The 20,899-nt window shown below is 52.0% G+C and overlaps 1 protein-coding gene across 10 annotated transcripts in view; it reads right to left on the bottom strand.

Annotated features, from left to right (window-relative positions):
* Positions 1–8,086: 8,086 nt before the first annotated feature.
* Positions 8,087–20,899, bottom strand: part of Rere (arginine-glutamic acid dipeptide repeats) — a 330,953-nt gene continuing 318,140 nt past the window's right edge. For 4 of the 10 annotated variants that reach the window (XM_029540314.1, XM_029540320.1, XM_029540315.1 and 1 more), the window contains 11 exons: positions 19,088–19,250; positions 18,087–18,179; positions 17,409–17,608; positions 16,185–16,352; positions 15,816–15,929; positions 14,231–15,585; positions 13,900–14,122; positions 12,594–13,317; positions 11,485–11,631; positions 10,829–11,033; positions 8,087–10,580 (listed from right to left, as the gene is read on the bottom strand). In XM_029540314.1, the coding sequence (XP_029396174.1) occupies positions 10,547–10,580; positions 10,829–11,033; positions 11,485–11,631; positions 12,594–13,317; positions 13,900–14,122; positions 14,231–15,585; positions 15,816–15,929; positions 16,185–16,352; positions 17,409–17,608; positions 18,087–18,179; positions 19,088–19,250 (3,426 nt within the window). In that variant the 3' untranslated portion in view covers positions 8,087–10,546. The remainder of the gene's footprint in view (positions 10,581–10,828; positions 11,034–11,484; positions 11,632–12,593; positions 13,318–13,899; positions 14,123–14,230; positions 15,586–15,815; positions 15,930–16,184; positions 16,353–17,408; positions 17,609–18,086; positions 18,180–19,087; positions 19,251–20,899) is intronic. The other 6 variants (XM_029540318.1, XM_029540316.1, XM_029540319.1 and 3 more) reach the window with 6 other exon arrangements.

The following is a 20,899-nucleotide window of genomic DNA, read 5'->3' as shown; positions in this document are numbered from 1 at the left end:
TTCCTTAGTTACACATCTCATGTGATGCATGGGGCCACAACAAGTTCAATGCAGCAGGGAGCATGGCCTGGGACTCCAGATAACAAAGGAAAATAAATCTCTTCTCATTTAAGCCAACCTCTTGGGCATACATACCATGCACTTACCCAGGAGATTCCAGTGCCCTGTGGGGGCTGGGAGCAGTTCCTCGGGGAATATAAATAAACAAGACCCCACCACACCCCACCCCAAACTAATGAGCAGATGTGCATGCTTGAAGGTGGCGCTTGTGAGGGCGAGTAGGGCAGATGTCTAGGCTGCTCTCTGGTGAGGTGCCACTGAGCCATGCCCTACAGAGAGAGGGGGCAATCTCTTGGCAATCACTTGGCATGTCTGAGTGAGAACACGCCTCCACGTGCCCAAAGAAATGTCAGAGATACAGCTGCCCACCTCACCTGCCTGCCTGAGTCTCATGTCCCTTCCCTTCTCAGCCATTCATCCCACAGATGAACACTGAAGGCCTCTGGGTGCTAGGACTACACTGAGCCAGGCTTGAAGAGGGGATGAGAACACACGGGCCTCATCTCTGGGCTTCTAGTACTTCTCACTGACCTGGGGAGAGTCGACTTCTCAAGCTCTAGCCACCTTCTGCCACCGACATCCCAGCTTGCTCAAGGCTCTTAGTGATGTCCCTGGGCCTCTCTCATCCTGCTGGTGACTAACTGGGGAGAACCGGGGAAAGGGTGCTGTGGTACCTAGTGTACTGGGCACAGTGTGGGGCTATGTGGCCCCTGGTGCCTACAGTGCATGGTCTCTGACCAAATTGGTCCCGAGTCCACTGTCCAGTCCTCAAGAGTGTGAGCATCACCATGGAATGGATCAGCTTGCCCTGACCAGTTAGGACCAGCTGAGCAAAACCCACATGGCCTCCGTGGTATGATTGAGCCACCTCTCCTTTGGCTCAGACATCCCCCTCCCCCACTCCCTGGATCCCGGGATGCAGCATCTTTCTGTTCTTGCCCTCGTGTTCAGCTTTGGGCATCAGTCCGGTTCATATCCAAACACCTCAATACTCAGTTAACATCAGGGTCTTCTATCATCACCTGTATTCCAAGCCTACTTCTTCCTACCCTGCCTCAGCATCAAGGTCAGACACTGTGCCTGTGCTCAAGCACTGTCCATAAGTAAAGCCTTTTTCTCTGCCCGTGGTTTCCTCGGACCCATTCACACTGCCATTCCTCTCAAGCTCCCCACCCTCCTATCCTTAAACTAGTGAGCCCTTTCTCTACCTTTAAGTTCCATCTTTGTACACTTTGTGCTTTAAAAAATGTGTGTGTGCATGTGAGTGGAGGTCAGAGGTCAATAGATAGACTGGCCAGTCATAGAACTCCAGGGACCCTCCTGTCTCTGCTTCCCCAGCACTGGCATTGAAAGCACACATATCACAACTGACCTTATCTGTAGGACCCAGGGATCTAAAACAGATCTTCATGTTTTTGTGGCAAGCATTTTGCCTTCCCCAGCCCCTACTCTGTGCTCTGAGCTACATGAGGTCTCTAGACCTTTTCTAAGTCACAGCTACCCAGGGCCACCTTGAGCTCAGGCTTCTGCTGACACCAGGGACCATTCAACTACACAGTAAGAAGTGTTCAGTCTCCTCCAGAATGTGGTGCTGAATCGCTCTGCTCTGCTTTGGGTTGCTCTGGTCTGAAAGAGAAATGACTAGGGAAACTGCAGCCAGGGTTAGCTTGTCAAATCCCCGGTCCTCTTCCTGGAACTCCATGCAAGCATAAACACATTGGTTCTCCACGGAGGTTAGGACTGCACTTCAGGCTTACCCCAGCAGGGGGCAGTGGAGCCCTAGAGCCCCACCCACAGGTTGACTTCCAGGCTCTACTCTGTTTTCTAGTTCACTTTAGTGAACGTGTCAGTTCATGGCGGGATAGAAAAAGGTTTCTGCCCTCTACCCAGTGCCCTTAAGACAGTTCGCCTGGAGTCCACATGATCACCGAGGGATATTAGGATGTGGTCAGCTGGCACCATAAGAGCCACTGCATTGGGCTACAAGGCATCATGGGAACAGAAGCAGGTTCTCTTAAACAAGCCAGATCGCACACACACACCCAGAGCCCCACAGGTTCTCTTTAGTTCAACGCTATGTGCAAGGTTCCATACCTTCCTTGAAGTGCTTCCCTGAGTGAGCAGCTAGGAGCATCTGAGGACAAGGCCAGGGCACCTTCTGGTCACACAAGAACCCTCATGGCAGAGCTGCTCAGATTCTTGAGAGTTGGTTTCTGGGCTCAAGATCCTTGGAAGCTACCCACAATTTAGTACCCATAGGGGATTCCCAGCGTGAAGCCTGGGCACTGTGGAAACTGGTCTGTTATCATAACATCTGGGAGCTGTAATCAGGTGTCTACATTGAAGAGGGAGGGAGGGAGGGAGGAAGGAGTGGGGACGAAGGGCAGGGAGATCAATTTCCTTTCTACTTACTGGGTGCCACTGTGTATGTCCTGCGGATACATCAGAGAAAGCGAGGGAAAGAACTTGTTTGAAGACTAATCTTTATCCTAGTTGGCAGGATCTACCAGGGTCAGGCCTCCCTGCACAGCAAGTCAGCCCTGCCTGCCATCTTTCAAGCCTTTCCCAGTTGCCCCCTGATGGAGAAACCACCTACCCAGCTGCCGCACATACCTTCATCGTCTCAGTCATAGCCTGGTCATTAGGGTGGCCCCGGAGGACAGCCATCTAGCTTTGTAGCCACTGCCACCTGGTGGACAGGACCAGAGCTTAGCAATGACTGAAGGGAGTGGAGCCGACCTAGGAGTGACATCAGGATACCAGGCACAGAAAACTATGTCCTGAAGTAGCTCCACATCTCTAGCAGAGTCAAATAGGTCTTACTGCAAGCTCCTTGTGGGCTGGTAAAGACGGCTCAGTGCATAAAGTGATTGCCTGGCCAGGGTGAGGGCCAGGATTCAGATGCCCAGAGCCCATGTAAATGCTATGTGTGTGGTGGCCCACATGTCATACTGTCACATATGAGGAAGGAAGCAACAGAATCTCTGTATTAAGTGGCGAGCTGGACTCAGTGAGAGATCCTGCCTCAATGTTTAAAGAAGAAAGCAACAGAGAAAGACAGTGGTATCAGCTTTGGGTGGTGAGTGGGAGAAACTGTGGGGAGGAATGTCTGCAGGGGGTACCTGCTTCACAAAGGGGTCTTCACATAGCCTAGACTAAGGAAAAGGTCAATCTGACCATTCATGCATACGAGCAAATCACTTCTAGGTACCAAGGGGCTTTCTTCTGAAGGGCCCACCTACCCAGTCACCCACCCATGAATCCGTCCTGCAAAAGTCACAGAGCTGGTGACTCTGGCTTAGTGACAAGGAAAGCTGATGTGTCCAAACAGAATTGGGCTGGTGGTGGTGGTGAGCGCATAGTGCAGTTTCTGATCTGATTCATCAAAAATACAAACAGCTGTGACAGCCATGCTGGGTAGAAGGGACAGAGATATAGGGCCCAGAATTTCATTTGCCAGGATTCCAGGGCAGAAATGAGCCTAGTGAATAGTCTGGGAATGGGCACCTCCCAATACTGTGAGACCTAAGGATCAGACACCTGATGCCTAAAGTGGCCAGAGAGGGAGTGTAGGAGGCCATGGCCCCTCCCCTGGGTTACCCGAAGCCACACCTTAAAGATGGCACCTGTTGGCTATGGAGCTTGTGGTAAACAAGTCCATATTTGGTAGTGATATGTTCCCGCTCTTCTGGTTAGCTGAGGTCGTGTGCCTGGTGAGGTGACGTGGCCTGCCGCGATTGGAGTGGAGATAAGAGTATAAAAGGGCTTGTATCCCGGGGGCTCGGGAGAGATGAAGAGGGAGATGATGAAGATTGAAGCTTGCTGAATAAATTGCTGTTAGAAGAACTGGTGGTTGCGTCTTCCTTGCTGGTTGAGAGAGGACGCAACAAATGGTGGCCCGTAAGGGGTACCGACTCCCCCACCGAAGAGTTCAGAACTTGCAGCAGTCAGAGTTTGCTGGGAGGGTAAGTCCACGCACGGTGAGACTTACAACCCCAGGAGTTTGGGGAAGGATCCCGGAGCAGGGACGATTTAATAAGGTACTCGGATTGAGACTATAAAGTTCCCGGATTGGGACTTTTAAGGTTCTCGGCACAGAGACGAACTTAAAAGTGAAGAGAGCAGGAGGAGATTGCTTTAAAAATAAAAGAGCAGTGTTGGTGCAGCTGTTAGTAATTTTGAATTTAATTAAATCTTGCCTGGCGGAAAGGAGTGGAGGGTATGCTGCCAAGTTAGAAAAGTTTTCCTAGCCGGGCGTGGTGGCACACGCCTTTAATCCCAGCACTTGGGAGGCAGAGGCAGGTGGATTTCTGAGTTCGAGGCCAGCTTGGTCTACAGAGTGAGTTCCAGGACAGCCAGGGCTACACAGAGAAACCCTGTCTCAGAAAAAAAAAAGTTTTCCTGTGGCCAGGCTGGGTATTTTAAAAGAGATTGCTTTCCCAATTGCCCACAGCCAACTACTGCAGTTCCCATGAGACGTCTAAAATTATGTCCACGGTGTTGTAAAGGCTCATGCAGCAGAAGCAGAAAAATGCAAACGAGAAGTCAGCAGAGGAGAAAAGAGGCTAAAGAACAAGAGAGTGAGGAGGGAAGTTCAGACCCAGATCCATGTTTGAGCTAGCTGCCCTTATTACCACTTAAAGCAGCTGGCTCAACTCCCTTGTTAACTCTCAGCTGAAAACTGAATTCTTACTGTAGATATTCTGGAGCAATTAGTCTTTGTGTCAAGTGGAAATGGTGCTTCCAAAATACTGCCTTCCATACATTAAGTGTAACCTCTGTGCAGTTTCAGAATTTTTCTCGTGCAGCTAATTTGTCCTGCGAAACAGGAACATCCGTGTGGAGATTGCCACTGCTCAGCAGTGGTTGAAGATGATCCAGAGGATCTTCAGCTTCCTCAAGGGTTGGGGAGGGATGGTCTTCTGGGGAATTTTTGCTGTGTGCTGTATGCATGTTGTATGTGTCAGTTGCAGCGTGCGCAGGCCCATACTTCTGCCATGGTGGAGGTGGGACAATCACCTCAGATTTGGCTTGCTGCCATAAAGAAATAGCCTTACCATTATTCCACCTTGCCATGGAATGCCAGGCTAAGCACTGCACAGGGGGCAGCTAGTGACCTGTTAGGCGTCCTCTGGAAGGCATGTCTAATTGCTTGAGGGTTAAGTGTCCAAGTGTCCTTCCCCCAGAAAAATGACACGGGAGCTGGCCAAGGCCTCACTGGGTGGTGAGCTCGGAGGAAGGCTTTGTGTAAGGCCCTTATGTTTACATATGGGGAATTAGACCTCTACCTTTGCCCATGTAGCTTGCTTGCAGCAAAAGAAAAAAACCCCTCCCCTGGGTTACCCAAAGCCGCACCTTAAAGATGGCACCTGTTGGCTATGGAGCTTGTGGTAAACAAGTCCATATTTGGTGGTGATATGTTCCCGCTCTTCTGGTTGGCTGAGGCCGTGTGCCTGGTGAGGTGACGTGGCCTGCCACGATTGGAGTGGAGATAAGAGTATAAAAGGGCTTGTATCTGGGGCTCAGGGGAGATGAAGAGGGAGATGATGAAGATTGTTTAAGGTTCTTGAATAAACTGCTGTAAGAAGAACTGGTGGTTGCATCTTCCTCCTTGCTGGTCAAGAAAGAGGGCGCAACAAGGGAGGGGGCTTGGGCTCCAGAGCCAGAAAGGGGCCATGTGCCCCATTCATGACCCATGCTGTGCCTGCCATGGCCCACCACCACTAGTTTCTGATTTGTGTACCCCAGGATCGTGCTCTGGCTGCCATACTGCCTCCCTGATCCTCTCTGGGGCAGGCACTTCCTCTGGTTTGGGGACTAATTTGCTCAGTTCCCAGTTAACCTGAGTAACAAGATCCATCGATTTCAAAGCAGTGGGTTCAGGAACACAACTGGACCTCCCAAGTTTGACTGGGAACCTGAGGGTGGTAGGTGTCTGGTTTGTAACCTATGCCCTGCTGGCAAGTGCTCATGCCCCTGAGGAAGGGATCTGGCTCTCACAGCAGTTTACATGGGCAACTGCACAGCTCTCCTGACTAGAGACTCTCTGTCCCTAGCTATATACCTGGGAGGGCACTGTCCATCACTTTTGAGAAGTGGCCTTAGTTTAACCAGTGGTATCTCTGCACTCTCCTTCAGCATAGCTCACTAGGGATGCTCATCAATAGGGAAGCTAAGCACTGAGCTATAGTGATGTGGGTTGAGGCCCAGGACCTCCCACCGTATCAAGTCATTTGGTTAGCCTGTGTGCAATGACCAGGCCGAAAAATCTACTTCTGAAACACACAGGCTTGAACCATATGGGTGTCACTGGAGCAGCTGCAAGAAGGGCTGGCCTGAGGCAAGAGTGCTGTATCACCTCATTCACTCAGATGTGGGTCCTCCGGAGGCCTCGGATAGGTGGCAGGAATGTCCACACTTAAGTGAACACTAGGAGACATCTGTGAAGTAAAAACCGGACACTTGTGCATCCTGCCTAAGAACTGCTTCCCGAAAGATTCTTGAAAACCTCTGAACTCTTTTGTTTCATGTATGTGGGTACACTGTAGCTGTCCTCAGACACACCAGAAGGCAGCATCAGATCCCATTACAGATGGTTATGAGCCACCATGTGGTTGCTGGGAATTGAACTCAGGACCTCTGGAAGAGCACTCAATGCTCTTAACCTGTTGAGCCATCTTTCCAGCCCACCTCTGAACTCAGTGTCAACTACCATAGATACTTCACAGAAAAACCAACTTCCTCTCCCTCCTCCCTGCCGTTCCTAGTCTCCAGTGACAGTTGTCCCCACCTTCTTCAGGATTATTAGCTTCGTTCTATCAGAATGCACACATCCCTTCTTCCTAGCCTGCTCTATGTCATTGCAAGTTTCCTGCAGGTTGCTTCAAACAAGAGGTTTCATTTTTATTTATGACCTGGTAGCTTCCCAAGGTCTATGCATGTGATGTTATACACACATCTCCTCGTTAGTAAACTGTTCAGCCAGTGAGCACTGTGGTTACTATGGATGTCATGAACACGTGTTTGTGGGTTCCACTGTCCTTTCTTCTGCTCATATACCCAGGACTGGAGTCATGGGGGTCACAGAGCAGTTTTACTTTAGCCTAAGTGGTCTGCTGGCTGACACTTGGCTCTTAACAAGTAAGAACCAAAATATCTGCTACCTGGCCTCAGTCCCCAAGCTGCTTAAGGGCTATCAATGCACACACTTAGCTGCTTCCTCTTCCCCTCAAGTGGGCAACACCTTGGCAGGCCGCTTCACAGTATACTCTCCGGGCCGCTCTTGCTCTGCTTCTTGAAATACATGGCTTTAATACAGAAACTTTCAGGAGAAACTGTTTCTGGGGATCAGAAGCCACAGCAGGAATCCCCCAGGTCCTGGTCGCTGGTGAGCACATCCACGCTTACAGGAGATCCAGTGTGCAGTCTCCTGGAGAAGCCCTGTTAGCAGTGGTTCTGGGCCGGCCTCAGACTGTGGCCCTTTAATACAGTTTCTCATAGTGTTATGGTGGACAGCCCCCCAACACACACACACACACACAATAAAATTTCTTTGCTACTTTGTAATTTTACTGTTACATATTATTCTATAATTATCTGAGAAGCAGACATCTGATTTGCCACCTCTGTAAAAGGGTTGTTTGGCTCCCAAAGGGGTCAAGAACCACTTCCCTACAGGATCTGTGGTATCTGGAAAATTCTGGAGGTGGCTCCAACCTCTCCTCCCTGCACACCCTAATGGTACAGGTTGAGTGGCGGACATGGGTGGCAATATCTTGGTTTCACAGATCAAGGGGATTGGCTATGGCAGCTTCTCCTCCCAGACAGCACAGACCTGTCTCTAGAAGTTCCAGGAGTTAAGCAGGCCTGGAACAAGGAACATCGGGTTCTCTCCCCGGTGGCCATCTGCAGTGAGTGCCCTTACCCACTCTCCCCAGGGCCCATCTCTAGAACGCCCCCCACATTCCCAGTCTGTCTCCAGTGCCCCACCCATACTCCAGAATGAGACAGTGCACTGGCCAACACACAGGGTGCTGTAGTGTAGTTTGGTTTTATTTATGTCCACAAATATTTCAAAAAAATTACAAAATACTCAAATGGAGAGAACACAGAAGTCACGATTTTCTGGGTGTCTACTGTTTACACTGTGTTATCTCATGGCAAACTACTCATATGTACACTTAGCTCCGAGATCTAAAGAAATGCAGCGATCAGAATGTCCGCTCGCTCCACTGCAGTGAGACGTGAAGCCCAACTTTGACGACACTGAACAAGATACGCACAGAACACAGAAAGCAAACCCAAACTTCAAATGAAAGCAAGCAAAGTCCAAAAGGAAGCCAAGAGGCCAGGCTTCAAAGATGTCACAGAGGTCCAGGGCCTCCAAACCAACTGCAGTCAGTCACGGAGGAGATGAAGGCTCAGTGCTTCACCTTGGGACAGGAGAGAAACCCAAAACAAACAAGGAACACTTCCAGACAGATTTCAAGTACAGACTTCAAAGTACTTCACTTTCTCTTTGGAAATGGGTACTAGAGAGGAAATAAGGGCTTAACTGAACAGCAGACTCAGTTAAAAGGGGAAGGAAGTGGTGGCATGGGACAGAAAGGACCTGCCTGTCCGGAGCCTGTGGGGGTCTTCCTCAGGCCAGAGGGCTGGAGGGCAGGACATCTGGAGGGCATGTCACCACCCCCAGAAGAAAAACATGCCTTCATGCCAAGACGGCTAGAAAGTTGGATGACAAAAGGTTAATTTGAGCTTGCCTCCTATAAAGAACCAAAGTTAAGGCAGAAATGGAATGAGAAAAAGTTAAAAAACAAAACAAAAAAGCTACAAACATTTCCAACAGACAAATGGATCCTAGCTGCTCCATGCATGGTTCAGGGAGCATGAGGCTCTGCCACACCTGAGCGCCTGGAGCAGAGTGACTGCCAGCTGAACCATAAGCTACTTCTCTCCACAGGGCCAAGACACACCTCGTGTACTGACCCCCTGGCTAGCTAGCTGATTCTAAATGCAACCATTGCATTAAGAGTGGAGATGGCCCCCGAGAGTCCAAGGGAGGGGTCACAGATATCTCTTCCACAGCTCTGGAAGGAGGGTTCCATCAGGGATAGGGGCAGGAGTCGGTTCTGCCCAGCTCTGTTCTGCTCCACAAGGCTTGCTGAGAGCGCTTCCCAGGGGAACCTGCTTCAACCCAGGCTTCCATCCCTACTCCAGGAGAGGCAGGACACACACAGCTTCCTATCTGGGTGCTGTCACCTGCACAGCCTACTTCATAGCCCTGAGCACAGGCCAGACCTACAATCATAGTAGCCCCAGGGTGTTCCTCACTCGGAAGCCTCAGTCTGTGGCTGGCACGGCTTGGCATGGTGACACGCACATAAGCAGATTCTAACATTCCTTTGGCAAGCACATGTTGTAGGTCTTTCATGTGCTGGGTACTGCATCATTTTCTTGAACTTCCTAGAATGATTATGACAATTTATCTAGAACAATCAAACATGTGCATAGAACTCTAAGGAAACTTATCATCAGACACAGATACATAAACATGCGCTTTCTATACCAGACGACACAGGACAGCAGGGACACCAGGGAACAGAGTCAACACTGAATCCCTATGAATAAGGAAGGAGGCTCGCTCAAACATGCCTGCCACTGCACATGTGAGGGACAGACAGAAGCAAAATCAAAGCAGCAAAATAAAAGAGCCTGGAACACTGTCCCTGCCAACCCTTGGATGCTCGCTGCTGTGATCAAACCTAGTCCCAAGCTCCTGCCTGCTTAAAACTAGAAACGCCCATCTGTTCCCTTTAATTAAAGGGATAATTATATATAACTTTTTATTAAAAAATCAACTCTGTATTCTGTCAATAGCTGGTAGGAATTCACACTTTGTGACATGGCTGGAAAAAATAGATCAGAATAGTCGTCTGTGGAAAGAAAAAAGACTTCTAAAATTATTTATTTACAGATGTAAAAAGCCATGCTGCAGAACTGTCTCAAATTATGAAGATTTCCTACAATGTATTAAAATAAAAGATTTTTTAAAAATTATAGCTCTTGGATTTCAAACTCATATGCCGCCTCTCTGCAAACCCTGTGGGTTCCAGAGCCCACGTGCCTCAGTGTCTGCGCGCACAGTGAAGGGTGTGAACGGACTCTAGCACCTACTGAGAAATCAAGGAAAGAGAACTCAAGCCAAACCCCAAGACCGCAGGTAAGCTTTCTGGGTGTCAGTCCAGCCCAGGACACACCAAGTTTCTGGGGGACTGTCATGCAGGGAGACCCAAACCAGTCTCAGGAAATCCTCTCAACAAACAAACACTATTATGCAGATGTGTTTTAGTTGTGGGTTTTAAATATATAGAGAAATCTTTAGACGATATTCCTCTTTGTTCTTGCAGCGTCTACTAGATGTAAATGTCCTGTTTCTGCCCCCTAGAACTGGGGTTTCCACAGCCAGCATTAACAAATAAATAACTTATAACTGCTTGTCACCTTCTTTCTTCAGTCGACTGGTGAGAAACGAGAAAACAGAACAACAGACATTAGGACATGCTGGGTGATGCAGGAGGCGACCCTGCAGCTACAGGCAGAGGCTGGTCAATCTGTCTGCTTCTAGGTTCCACCCCCACCCAGCAGTCTCTCATAGCCAAGTCATGCTTGCATGCATCATCCATCCCTTTCTCTCAGAAAAAAGGGGGTGGTGCTTGCTTCACGGGGATAAGGTTGGGGTGAGAAGCCTGTGCCCCCCTCACCTCACCTGTAATAATCCTCCTGACTTGGCAGATGGCCACCATGCATGTGTGGATGTCCGTGCAGCCACTGCTGCTCCATGGCTAGTCTCTGTAGCTCGGCTGACTGGGCATGCATGGCCTGAAGCTGGTGGGCTGCTGACATGGGGGGTGGAATAGCCCCAGGCAGGTCTCGGGGATAGGGGGTGCCTGCCAAGCGCAAAACAGGCTCTGCTACAAAAACAAGTCAAGGGAGCAGCCATGACCAGTGCAACCAAGATAGACGAGGAAGGAGGGGACAGAGCTCAGCTGAGTGCTCACTCTCCAGCAAGGGAAGCTGAACCAGCCCTTCCCAGGATCTACAGAGCTTCTCCAGGGGCAGGGCTGCTCAGCAGAGGCTCCGAAGCCAGGAGGAGGCTTACACCAGCAGCTCCTAGACCTCATGCCCAGACCTTGCCTGCCCTCTTCTCCTCCCCAGACCTCAACCTGTCAGGTGCCTGCAGCACAGGAGGACTGGTTCCTGCCAGGCTATTCTGCTGTGCGTTTATGGCCTCTGTACTTCAAACCCTGCCCAGCAGTCTACCTGCCTGGTCCCTATGTGCAGTTGGTAAAATGAAGAGCTGCTGATCTGACTCAATCCCAACTTCCATTTGGAACCCTACATCCTCCTCCAGTGATTTCTTACCAAAAACTGGGTGGCGCAGCATCTCGTGCTCGTGGGGGGGCTGTCCAAGTAGAGGATTAGGGAGGGTGCCCGGAGGGTAGGGGAAGCGAGCTAAGTGAGGGCCAGCAGTCAGGGGGTCAACCAGGGGGTGAACTGGGCCTGCTGAACCTTTAAAAAAAAAAAAAAAAAAAAAAAAAAGACACAGGTCCAGATGTAGCAGGTGCATGGCTCTGGCGCTCCTTTCTTTCTTTGAGACCCACTGTGACTTCCCTTCCACCCAAGATGGCTCTGGCTCATGAGGATGGGAAGGAAGTATCACCTGGCTGCAGAGTCCTGACCTCCTTCTGGGGAGTACATCAGTAAGGCGGGTAGCAGTACAGAGCTCAGCCCTGACCGGCCATTTCTTGTAACCACACCCAAAACTGCTGAGCATTGTGAGTCTTTGTCTGAGAACCCAGCATAGGTGGACGCAGCCCTAGCTCCTCAGCTCACAGCTAATGCCGTTTCTTGTTCATAATCTACCCAGTGTACTCACCGTGGGGAGTCCTGTCCTGGGTCCCCAGTGAGAAGCCCTCTACCTCAAGCCTTCTATGGCCTTCCAGCTGCTCACACTGGCTTACTCGCACCCCCTGGGGACCTGTTGCACTAGCCCTCTGATCTCAATGCTGCCCTACTTTTAGGACTCATAGCCAGCCTCCCTCATAACCAACTCCATGAAGCTTTGAAGGGAGTGGTACCCGCAGTGTCTGCCTCTGCCGCAGACCAGTTTTCCCACAGCTGCCCAGAGAATGGACCTTCAGGAACTCAGTTCCCAAAGGACAGAGCTGTGCTTTGCCTGGCCACCAAAGCTAGCATAAGTCCTGCCCTCCGCCCCTCCCCAGCCCACTGTGGGAAAAGAGGCATTTTCTTTAGGAAGCCCAGTACCTATACCCAAACCTGTCTCTGAAGGCCATGAGAGCCCTGATCTGTTGTCTCCTACCCACACCACAGGGCTAGGCTTCCCTAGAGGCCTCTCTGCCATAGGAAGCCCAGGCGTAGTGGCTTCCTGAGACTCACTGCTCAGGAGAGCACAGAGGTGCGATGCTTGGACAGAAGCCAACTCCAGCCTTGCTTCTGAACTGGGTACATACCTTGGTGGAGAGGGTCCTGCTGGTGGAGGTGGAGGTGGGAGTGGATGTGTGAATGCTGGTGATGGTGTGGAGTAACGTTAAACATCTGCAGTCGTGCCAGGGGGTCGCTGGTGAGTGACGCCATACGCTCGGCATGGATGCGCTCGGCTGCCAGTCTATCTGGGTAACTCATCTCAGGCCGCAGCTGAGGACCTGCTAGCGCCAGTCTCTCCCGCTCCAAAGGGTTGAGGCCCGGGTGGAAAGAGGCAAAGGGGTGGGGGCCGGCTGCAGGAGGGATGGTGAGGGCACTGTGCCGGGCAAAATGCTCCATGGGATTGGTGGCTGGGTGCAGGGGGTCCAGCTCTGGGGGCTTCACCTCAAAGCCTGGCTTCATCCTCTCCCGCAATTCCCGCTCCCGGATCTCGCGCTCTCTGATCTCCCGCTCTCGGAGCTCCCGCTCCCGGATGGTGGGGTCAACATTGTACAGGCCGGGCATGTGGTAGGCCAGCAGGGGGTCAGTGGGATTAAGGGGCATGTAGAAGGGGTGGTTGCGGTTGGTGGGAGACATGACATGAGGCCGAGCATATTCGCTCAGTGTCCGGAGGGCAGGTGTGTCAGGCCCAATATATGGGGGCACAGCAGCAATTGTGGTAGGTGGTGGCTCGAAGGAGGGTCGCATGTGACCCGGGCCACTGAGCTGAGGGTCACTAAGACGGCCTTCATGTGCAGAGCTGGATGCCTTCTGCTGAAGAAAAGACAGGGTGAGGGTCTAAGATGGGTGCTCACTACAGAGGTAGGCCAATTTAGTCCCTTCACCCCAACACAGTGACAAGGGACCTTTGTCAGGTCAAGGCATCAGGACAGCCCAGACCCCACTACCACACTCGGATCTGTGCCTGCCTGCAGTTCCCCTTGCAGTGAGGGTTGGTGCACTTGTGCTAACAGTTACAGCTGTGGATCTATGCGCCAGGGAGCCAAGTGGGCTATGAAATCTACTGTGATGAAATTTCAAATGCTGCCACTTCCAGATTTGGCATCCCTCATACTTCCTGGTCAAGCAGGTACCAGATACCCAGCCAACAAGTGGGCTTCAAAGCAGGATGGCCCTGTGTATCCCCTCACTCCCCTGTACCGGTCCCCTCCTAAACCACCCCTTCCTGTTTCTCTGATACCTCAGGGTTAAGGAGGAGGCACACCTCTCTAAGCTGCGAGCAAAGGACAGCCTTCAGAAAGCCTAGAGAACACTACCAGCCTGGGATCCTCGCCAGTCACCACCCCTGGGAGGAGGACACTGTTTTCCTGCTTGTCAGGCCCCTTGAGGACTCACAGCAGCACGCTCTGCCTCCCGTTCCCGCTCTCTCTCCCGTTCTCGCTCTTTTTCCTTCTCTTTCTCCCTTTCCCGTTCCTCTCGGGCTTTCTGTTCAGCTTCCCGCTTGGCCTTCTCAATGGCCTCCTCCCTCTTCTTGGCTAGTTTGGATCCAGCCAGAGGCATGAAGTACAGATCTGTCCGTGCACACGAGTTGTAGCCCCGGTCCAGGTGTTTGTAGAACCTAGAGAGGTAGCAGCTCTGGTTGGGCTCCTGCTGAGGGCCGCACCCTTCCTCACCTCCACCAAGCCCACCCACACCCAGGTGGGACCACGTTCCTCAGAAGCAGTACCTGGCAGACTGGCTAGCATGGCTGGGGGTATCCACTACAGTGGGCTCAGGGGATGGGCTCCTGGGGGGTGGGGGAGGGCTCTCTGGCTCCTCGGCTTCATCCAGAGCCTCCTCCTTGATTTGCACAGCAGGGAGTGGGCAAGATGGTGCCCCAGGAACACTGCCTCCAGCAGACACAGCAGCAGAGCAGGGTGGCTGTGATGAGGAGCTGGGTCCAGCAGGAGGGGTGGAGGTGGGGGGGCAGGAGGGTGGGGTGATGGGAGGGGGGCCTCCAGGTACGAAAGGGTGCTGGGGGAATGGGGATTGGGAGGGCACCTGGTGGAGGCCAGTGGTAGGATGGGAGGCAGTAGGAGGTGGTAGGCTCTGGCTCTGGGTCAGCCCAGGCGGCTGGGCAGGTGAAGAGGGCAAGGGCTGGCTCTGAGGCATGAGTTGTAAGGGTGGAGGGTGGGCTGAGGGAGGGTGGTGTGTGGACAGTGAGCTCAGGGGCTTCAGGGCTGGAGGGGGTGGCAGATTGGCATTCAGAGAGAAGGGGGAGGGGCCTGAGAGGTGAGGCGGATGTTTGTGGGCTTGTGGTGCTGGAAGCTGGGGAATTGGTGTGGTGGGTGGGGGTTTGATGTGAGGCATGGCTAAGGGGGCGGGAGGCAAGGGCTGTTCCCTTGGGGGCTGTTGGGGCTGCAGTGCTGACTGCGATGCTGGAAGCTGTATGGCGCTGTGAGGATGAGCTGCTGCTGGGGAGGGGCCCAGAGGGCCCTGGCCTTGGGAGGGCTGGGGAGGAAGTCCAAAGGGCTGAGGAGGTCCTGGGTGCTGTAACAGGGGTCCCGTTTGTAGGCTGTGAGGGCCAGGTGGGCCCTGACCATGCAAGGAGGGCTGGGGGTGAGGTTGTGCAGAGCTCTGGCTAGGCGGTGCAGTCATAGGCTGCAGTGGAGGATGAGGTGAGGGCAGCCTAGGGGGGTGCAGGGTGGGTGCCTGCTGGATGTGGGTGTGGGCTGCAGGTGCAACTGCAGACTGAGTCTGGTTAGGGGGCTGTGAAGTTGCAGGGGAGCCCTGTGGAGGGACTGCAGTGGCAGAGGGTGTGGGCCCTTGGGTGGGAAGCTGGGGTGTTCCTGGAGGGGCTGTGGAGGGAGCCGAGGCAGCCCCACCGGGAGCTTGCAAGGCTGGGGGCTGGGCCTGCAACATCTGCTGCTGTGCTGATGAGTCCGAGTCACTCTCATTATCCTGAGGGCTGGGGATACTGGGAGATGTGCTGCGATTATCCTGGTCGATGTCTTTTGGGTCACTGCTGCCCTCATCGTTGACACTGCGACTGTCGGAACTCTCCCCCTCGCCTTCAGAGGGAGAGTTGGGACGGCTAATCTCCTAAAAGCAGAGAAGCAAGAGATGGAACCACTAGAAAGCAGAGCTCTGCACGCATGGCTAACGTGGGACACAACCAAGGTCTGTGCAGAGATGGCAGGGAGCTCAGCTCTTGCCCGGAGAAGGCAGGATCCAGACTCGTTCTTTCCTGGAAGTTAGCTAATGCCTTCCCCAGGAGGACCTGAGCTTGTGTGCAGTGGAGGTGGGGTGTTAGGGTGTCACAGGAGCCTCACCTGGGTCTTTGTCTTTTTGGAGGTGATCCTATCAGTGTCTTCTGTGTCAGAGGCGACCTTCTCCCGCTGGCGCTTGGTGCTCTTCAGAGGGGATGCAGCCTCTTCCTTCACCTTCTGCAGTGGAAGCAGAAGGGATGAGTTTGTGGACATTGGTCCCCAAAGAAGCAGCTAGCTAGAAAGGAGAATCTTCGGCCCTAGGAGACTGCAAACCACTCCATTCTGTCTCTGGGGGCCTTGGCAAATTTGTGGCAGAAGACCCCATTTCTCTAGGCCCAAGGCCTCCATCTGCAGCCCCTAAGACAGGGAAGTATCCAGGCCCAGATGGGAGTGAAAGACCAAGGAGCTTCCACTGTACCCCCAGTTCCTGACCTTGGCTGACTTCTTCACTGTCTCTGCTTTACTGTCATTGCTGGAAGTGCTAGCAGCACTGGGGGAGTTCCGGCCACTGGATCGGATGTCTTCATTGATGGGTGAGGCACGACCATCAGGACTGGCGGGCTGCTTCTTCCGACCACTGCGTAGTGTAGACATCTGCCCCTCCAAAACCAAACTAAAGTGAGAATGGACTTCCAGGTCCCCCAGATGCCAACTAAGTCTAGTCATTGGCAGGTAGGGTCAACAGTGTGTTCACAAATTCACCCAAACCCAGAGACACATCCTGAGGGAAGACCTCGGGAATGAGCAGAGCTCTAAGGGGTAAGGAAAAGTCAGCTGACTGCCCATGCTCACCAAAACACAACACAGAACATTTGTGGATTAATCAAAAGGACACAACACAAGTCACCCATGGAGACAAGGCAGTTAAATACTGCAGTCTAACTCTCACACTTGCCTGGCTGGCAACACACGTCTGTAAAGTCACAGGGCTCGGCTGAGGTCAGGATATAGGAGGGCAGACCACTCTATTCACCTGCCGCCTACCAGAAAGGCCCTCAGAGAGGTCAGTACCAGAGAGAGAGGCCCCTCAGTGTTCACTGCCTCAAGCATCAAAGACCCTCCATGGTCCTAGACACACCTGACCTAGGTTAAACAAAGCTGCAGCCATTGCTGTGTTCCCCCACCCCACAAACAGGGTTTCTCTGTGTAGCCCTGGCTGTCCTGGACCTTCCTCTATAAACCAGGCTGGCCTCAAACTCAGAGACTGGCCTGTCTCTGCCTCCTGAAAGCTGGGATTAAAGGTCACCACATATAGCCAGGCTGGACTTGAGTTTACAGCAATCCTTTTGCCACAGCTCCCAAGAGATAGGATTATAGATGTGAGCCACCATGTCTAGGTAGACAAATCTTCACTAAAGAACCTATGTCAAACGTAGGATCAAATTCTAAGAAAAACGAACTGCGGAGTTCAAAGTTAGAAAAGTGCCCACTGGAGGCAAGTGGCCTACATGCCCAAGACTAGAGTTCCGAAGGCCTGGGAGAGGTGGCACTGATTACAAACACGTGAGTTTTCCTAGCACCAAGCTCCCTAAGCCCTCCATGGCCCAAGTCCACAGGCAAGGCTACCGCCTTCAGGGAGGGCATGTGTGTGTGCTAAACCAACTCTTACTTGAGCCCCTGGTGGGCATGAGCCCCTAGCACCAGGCCCCAGCTCACCGAGCCCCGACTCCGCCGCGTCCTCATGCTATGCTTCCCACTGAGCCCATCGTCCTCCTCCTTGACAGGCTTGAACATGAAGGGTGGGGGGTCCACGGGCTTCTCGATGGGTGGCAGCTCACCGTACTTCTTGAAGTGGATGCGACAGTCTGTGCACAGCAGGATGTTTTCTCGGCCTCCGTGGTGCCAGTCTTTGGAGGCTACATGAGGGGAGGTGGGCAAAGTTGGAAACCATCTCTGTCTCTGAGGATATCTGAACAGAGGGGCCCTTCTGTGGGCTCCACTTGACCCTGAGTCACAAGAGTGACTCAAACTATGACCTTGGATAGATGCCTGTCCCTAGACAACCCAAAGCTGATGAGGGGATTCCACTGGCCAGTCCCATGTAGCCACTTCTTTCGGGTGATAGATAACCAATTCCCAGGAACAACAGAACCTGCCCCCTCAGCATGTATGAGTCCCTCCTACCCAGTAAGTTAGTTCTGAGTACATTGTAGCTCACCGGGAAGCAGGTCAGAAGAAAGGTTCAAGGTTTTCAAGCAACCCAAGCATCAAGCTAATCAGCACTCACCACTTCTCCATCCAGCACATCAAACAGTCTGAATCTGGCAGCCCAGAGCCTCGCCCAGCCCAGGAATGAGCACCTGCCCTGCACGGAGGGCACTTGAGGCCACTTACTGGTGGTGAAGCAGTGACGGCAGGCGTACCCCTTCAGCTCCTGCTCGCTGTCCTCACTGTCAAAGTCATCCTCACTAGCTGAACTCAGGTCCACTGTACAAAGATGGGCAAAAGTGGAAACAGAAGAGACACCATCATGTTCAGTTGGGAATGGGGTCAACAGTAAAATAACCACATATACTGAGATAAGCCATCAGTCACAAAGGCTCATTTTTAATTCTTCAAGAGCTGTCACTAGATCAAAGAGCTTGCACGTGTGCAGGGAGTACTCAAAGTAGATTTGGGAGGCTGATGTCACACCTGAATCCTGTGGTAGCCGGCACAGGTGAATCTGAAAAGGTAGCAGTGTATCCACAATGCCTTCCTAGGACATCTGAGCAGTCTAGAATTCTGTCTTATTAAACCTAGATGGCTTCTGGCTCTCCCAAAGCAGAACACAGAACACCGGTGCCCAGACTGTAGGGTCCACAGGGCCTCCCTGTCTTACCAGAGTGAATGTCACACCAGGACTAGGAAGTTAAGCTTGGTACAGCAGACAAAAGAAGAAAGTGGAACCTTAGGTCAAGCTTACATTTTACAAAATGTGAAAGAACAGTGAGTTTATTAGAAATACTTAAACGTAGGAATAATTTTTATGGGCTAGAGAGATGGCTCAGCGGTTAAGAGCACTCACTGCTCTTCCAGACTACCTGGGTTCAATTCCCAGCAACCACATGGTGGCTCACAACTATCTGTAATGGGGATCTGATGCCCTCTTCTGGTGTGTCTGAAGACAGCTACAGTGTACTCACATACATGAAGTTAAAAAAAAAAAAAGTAATTTTTAAATTCTCCCACAATTGTCAGTCAGCACTAATATACAAACATGAACACACTAACACACAAACCACAGCATACAAATCCCTGGCTCACCAGGTCTACAGGCTTAGAGCTGGACACAGATATGCCTGCATGTAAGCAGTCTCTTACTACCCTTGGCAGCACCAAGATACCCCACTTACAGAATTCACTGGAAGGTGGTCTGGAGGGCGTGTTGACAGGGGTGGACGCTGTGCGAGTCTTAATTCTTCTGAACACTGCCTGCCTGCGGTGCCGGCGGTGGGCACGGGAGCTGGCTGCCTCTGGTGTTTTCTTCCAGTAGTAATAGAAGGTAATCAGTTCCCCCTGCAAGACAGAAAGGCAGCTGTAGTGTGCACCCGCACAGCTTTCCCATGATCACATCCTCCTGCGCCTGCTGCTGAGCAGGGGGCAGCAGTGTTCCAGAGTGAAGCTTGAGGGTCCTGTCCGGCAGCCCAGCAGAGCATTACTCCACACACCAAGAACCCAGACTGCACAAGAGACAAAAAGGAAAGATAGTTCCCACTTTCAGGGAGCTATAGTTGTGAGTGTGCAAGCTGAGTGTGACCTGTGCATAGGAAGCATCTGTACAGCACCCAGTGAAATCACAAGTACATGAGGGGGTGCTCACTACCTCAGAGACATCTACCAAACAGACCACAGGTGAGCTGGTGGGAGCCAGGGCCAGGAAACAAACTGCTTTCTTCTACCTCCCTTGAGCCTTTCAATGGGCACACTTGCACAAACTAGCATAGCAGGAAATCCCTGAGGCCTAGCAAAGGAAGACAGAGGGACTGATGCCCTTCACATGCTAAGCCTTCCTGACAAAGGCAGCCATTCGGTGTGGGAGCACTGTGGCAGCCATGCGCTGAGCTCACTGCTACCTGTCTCCCACACAGAGCATTTTCACCTAGCAGAGGCTGGCCAGTGACAACCTTTAAGAAATAAAGTTTAAAATTTATTAAGCATACGAAATAATGGAGTTTTTATTTTTATTTTTTATAAAAGTGCTATTTCTTAGGAAGACCCTAAGAGAAAGTCTCTGCTTCAGTTTTTTTTTTTTTTTTCTTTTTTGAGACAGGGTTTCTCTGTGTAGCCCTGGCTGTCCTGAAGCTCACTCTGTAGACCAGGCTGGCCTCGAACTCAGAAATCTGCCTGCCTCTGCCTCCTGAGTGCTGGGATAAAGGCGTGGGCCACCACACCAGGCTCTGCTTCAGTCTTAAATGAATCAATAGTGCAGGAGCAGGCTGCTTGCTGCTCTTGCGCCCTGCTCCCTTTCCCTCTAATACTTGTTGTCTCATGGATGACATGGATCTCATGACCAGGAAAGGAAGAGGCAAAGCTGTTTTTTGGGGAGCCAGGAAGACAGGTAGGAAAACCAGGCAAGAATGTCTGGAGACCATGTACAAACTCTTGTGACTGACAGGCCCAGTCACAGCAGTCTCCAACCCAACACTGCCAGTGGCCGTGACTATCAGTGTTCCTAACACAACCTTGGGTGTTGTTCCTCAGGCCTATGTTCACATGTGCATGTGTGTCGGGAGGGAGGACAACCAGGACCTCTCAATGGACTGGAACTTCTCAGGCAGGCTAGGCTGGTTGGCTAGCTAACCCCTGGGGTAGCCCTGCCTCTGAGCCCAGCACTGGGGTCACAAGCATGCATCTGGCTTCTTCACATGGCATCCGGGAAGCAGATTCAGTTTCTCACGCTTGCATGGCAAGTCCCCAGATGTCAGTACTTGGATTTTTGAGACAGGGTCTCACTGTATAGCCCAGGTTGACCATGACCCTCTTGGTTCCAACACCAGAGTTCCATGAGTATAGAAATGATGCCTGTCACCAGATCCTAACAGAGGTCTATGAAGCAGGACCTGACTGATGTACCCATCTCTTGAAGCTGTGGATGTGCGTCAACCTTCCTAACCGCTCAATACTAACACAATGCCACTTACCACCAATACTGCACAAGTGACGCA

Source organism: Mus pahari, chromosome 6 (assembly GCF_900095145.1).
Source record: "Mus pahari chromosome 6, PAHARI_EIJ_v1.1, whole genome shotgun sequence".
Lineage (NCBI taxonomy): Eukaryota > Metazoa > Chordata > Mammalia > Rodentia > Muridae > Mus > Mus pahari.
This window is presented reverse-complemented; position numbering and strand designations above follow the sequence as displayed.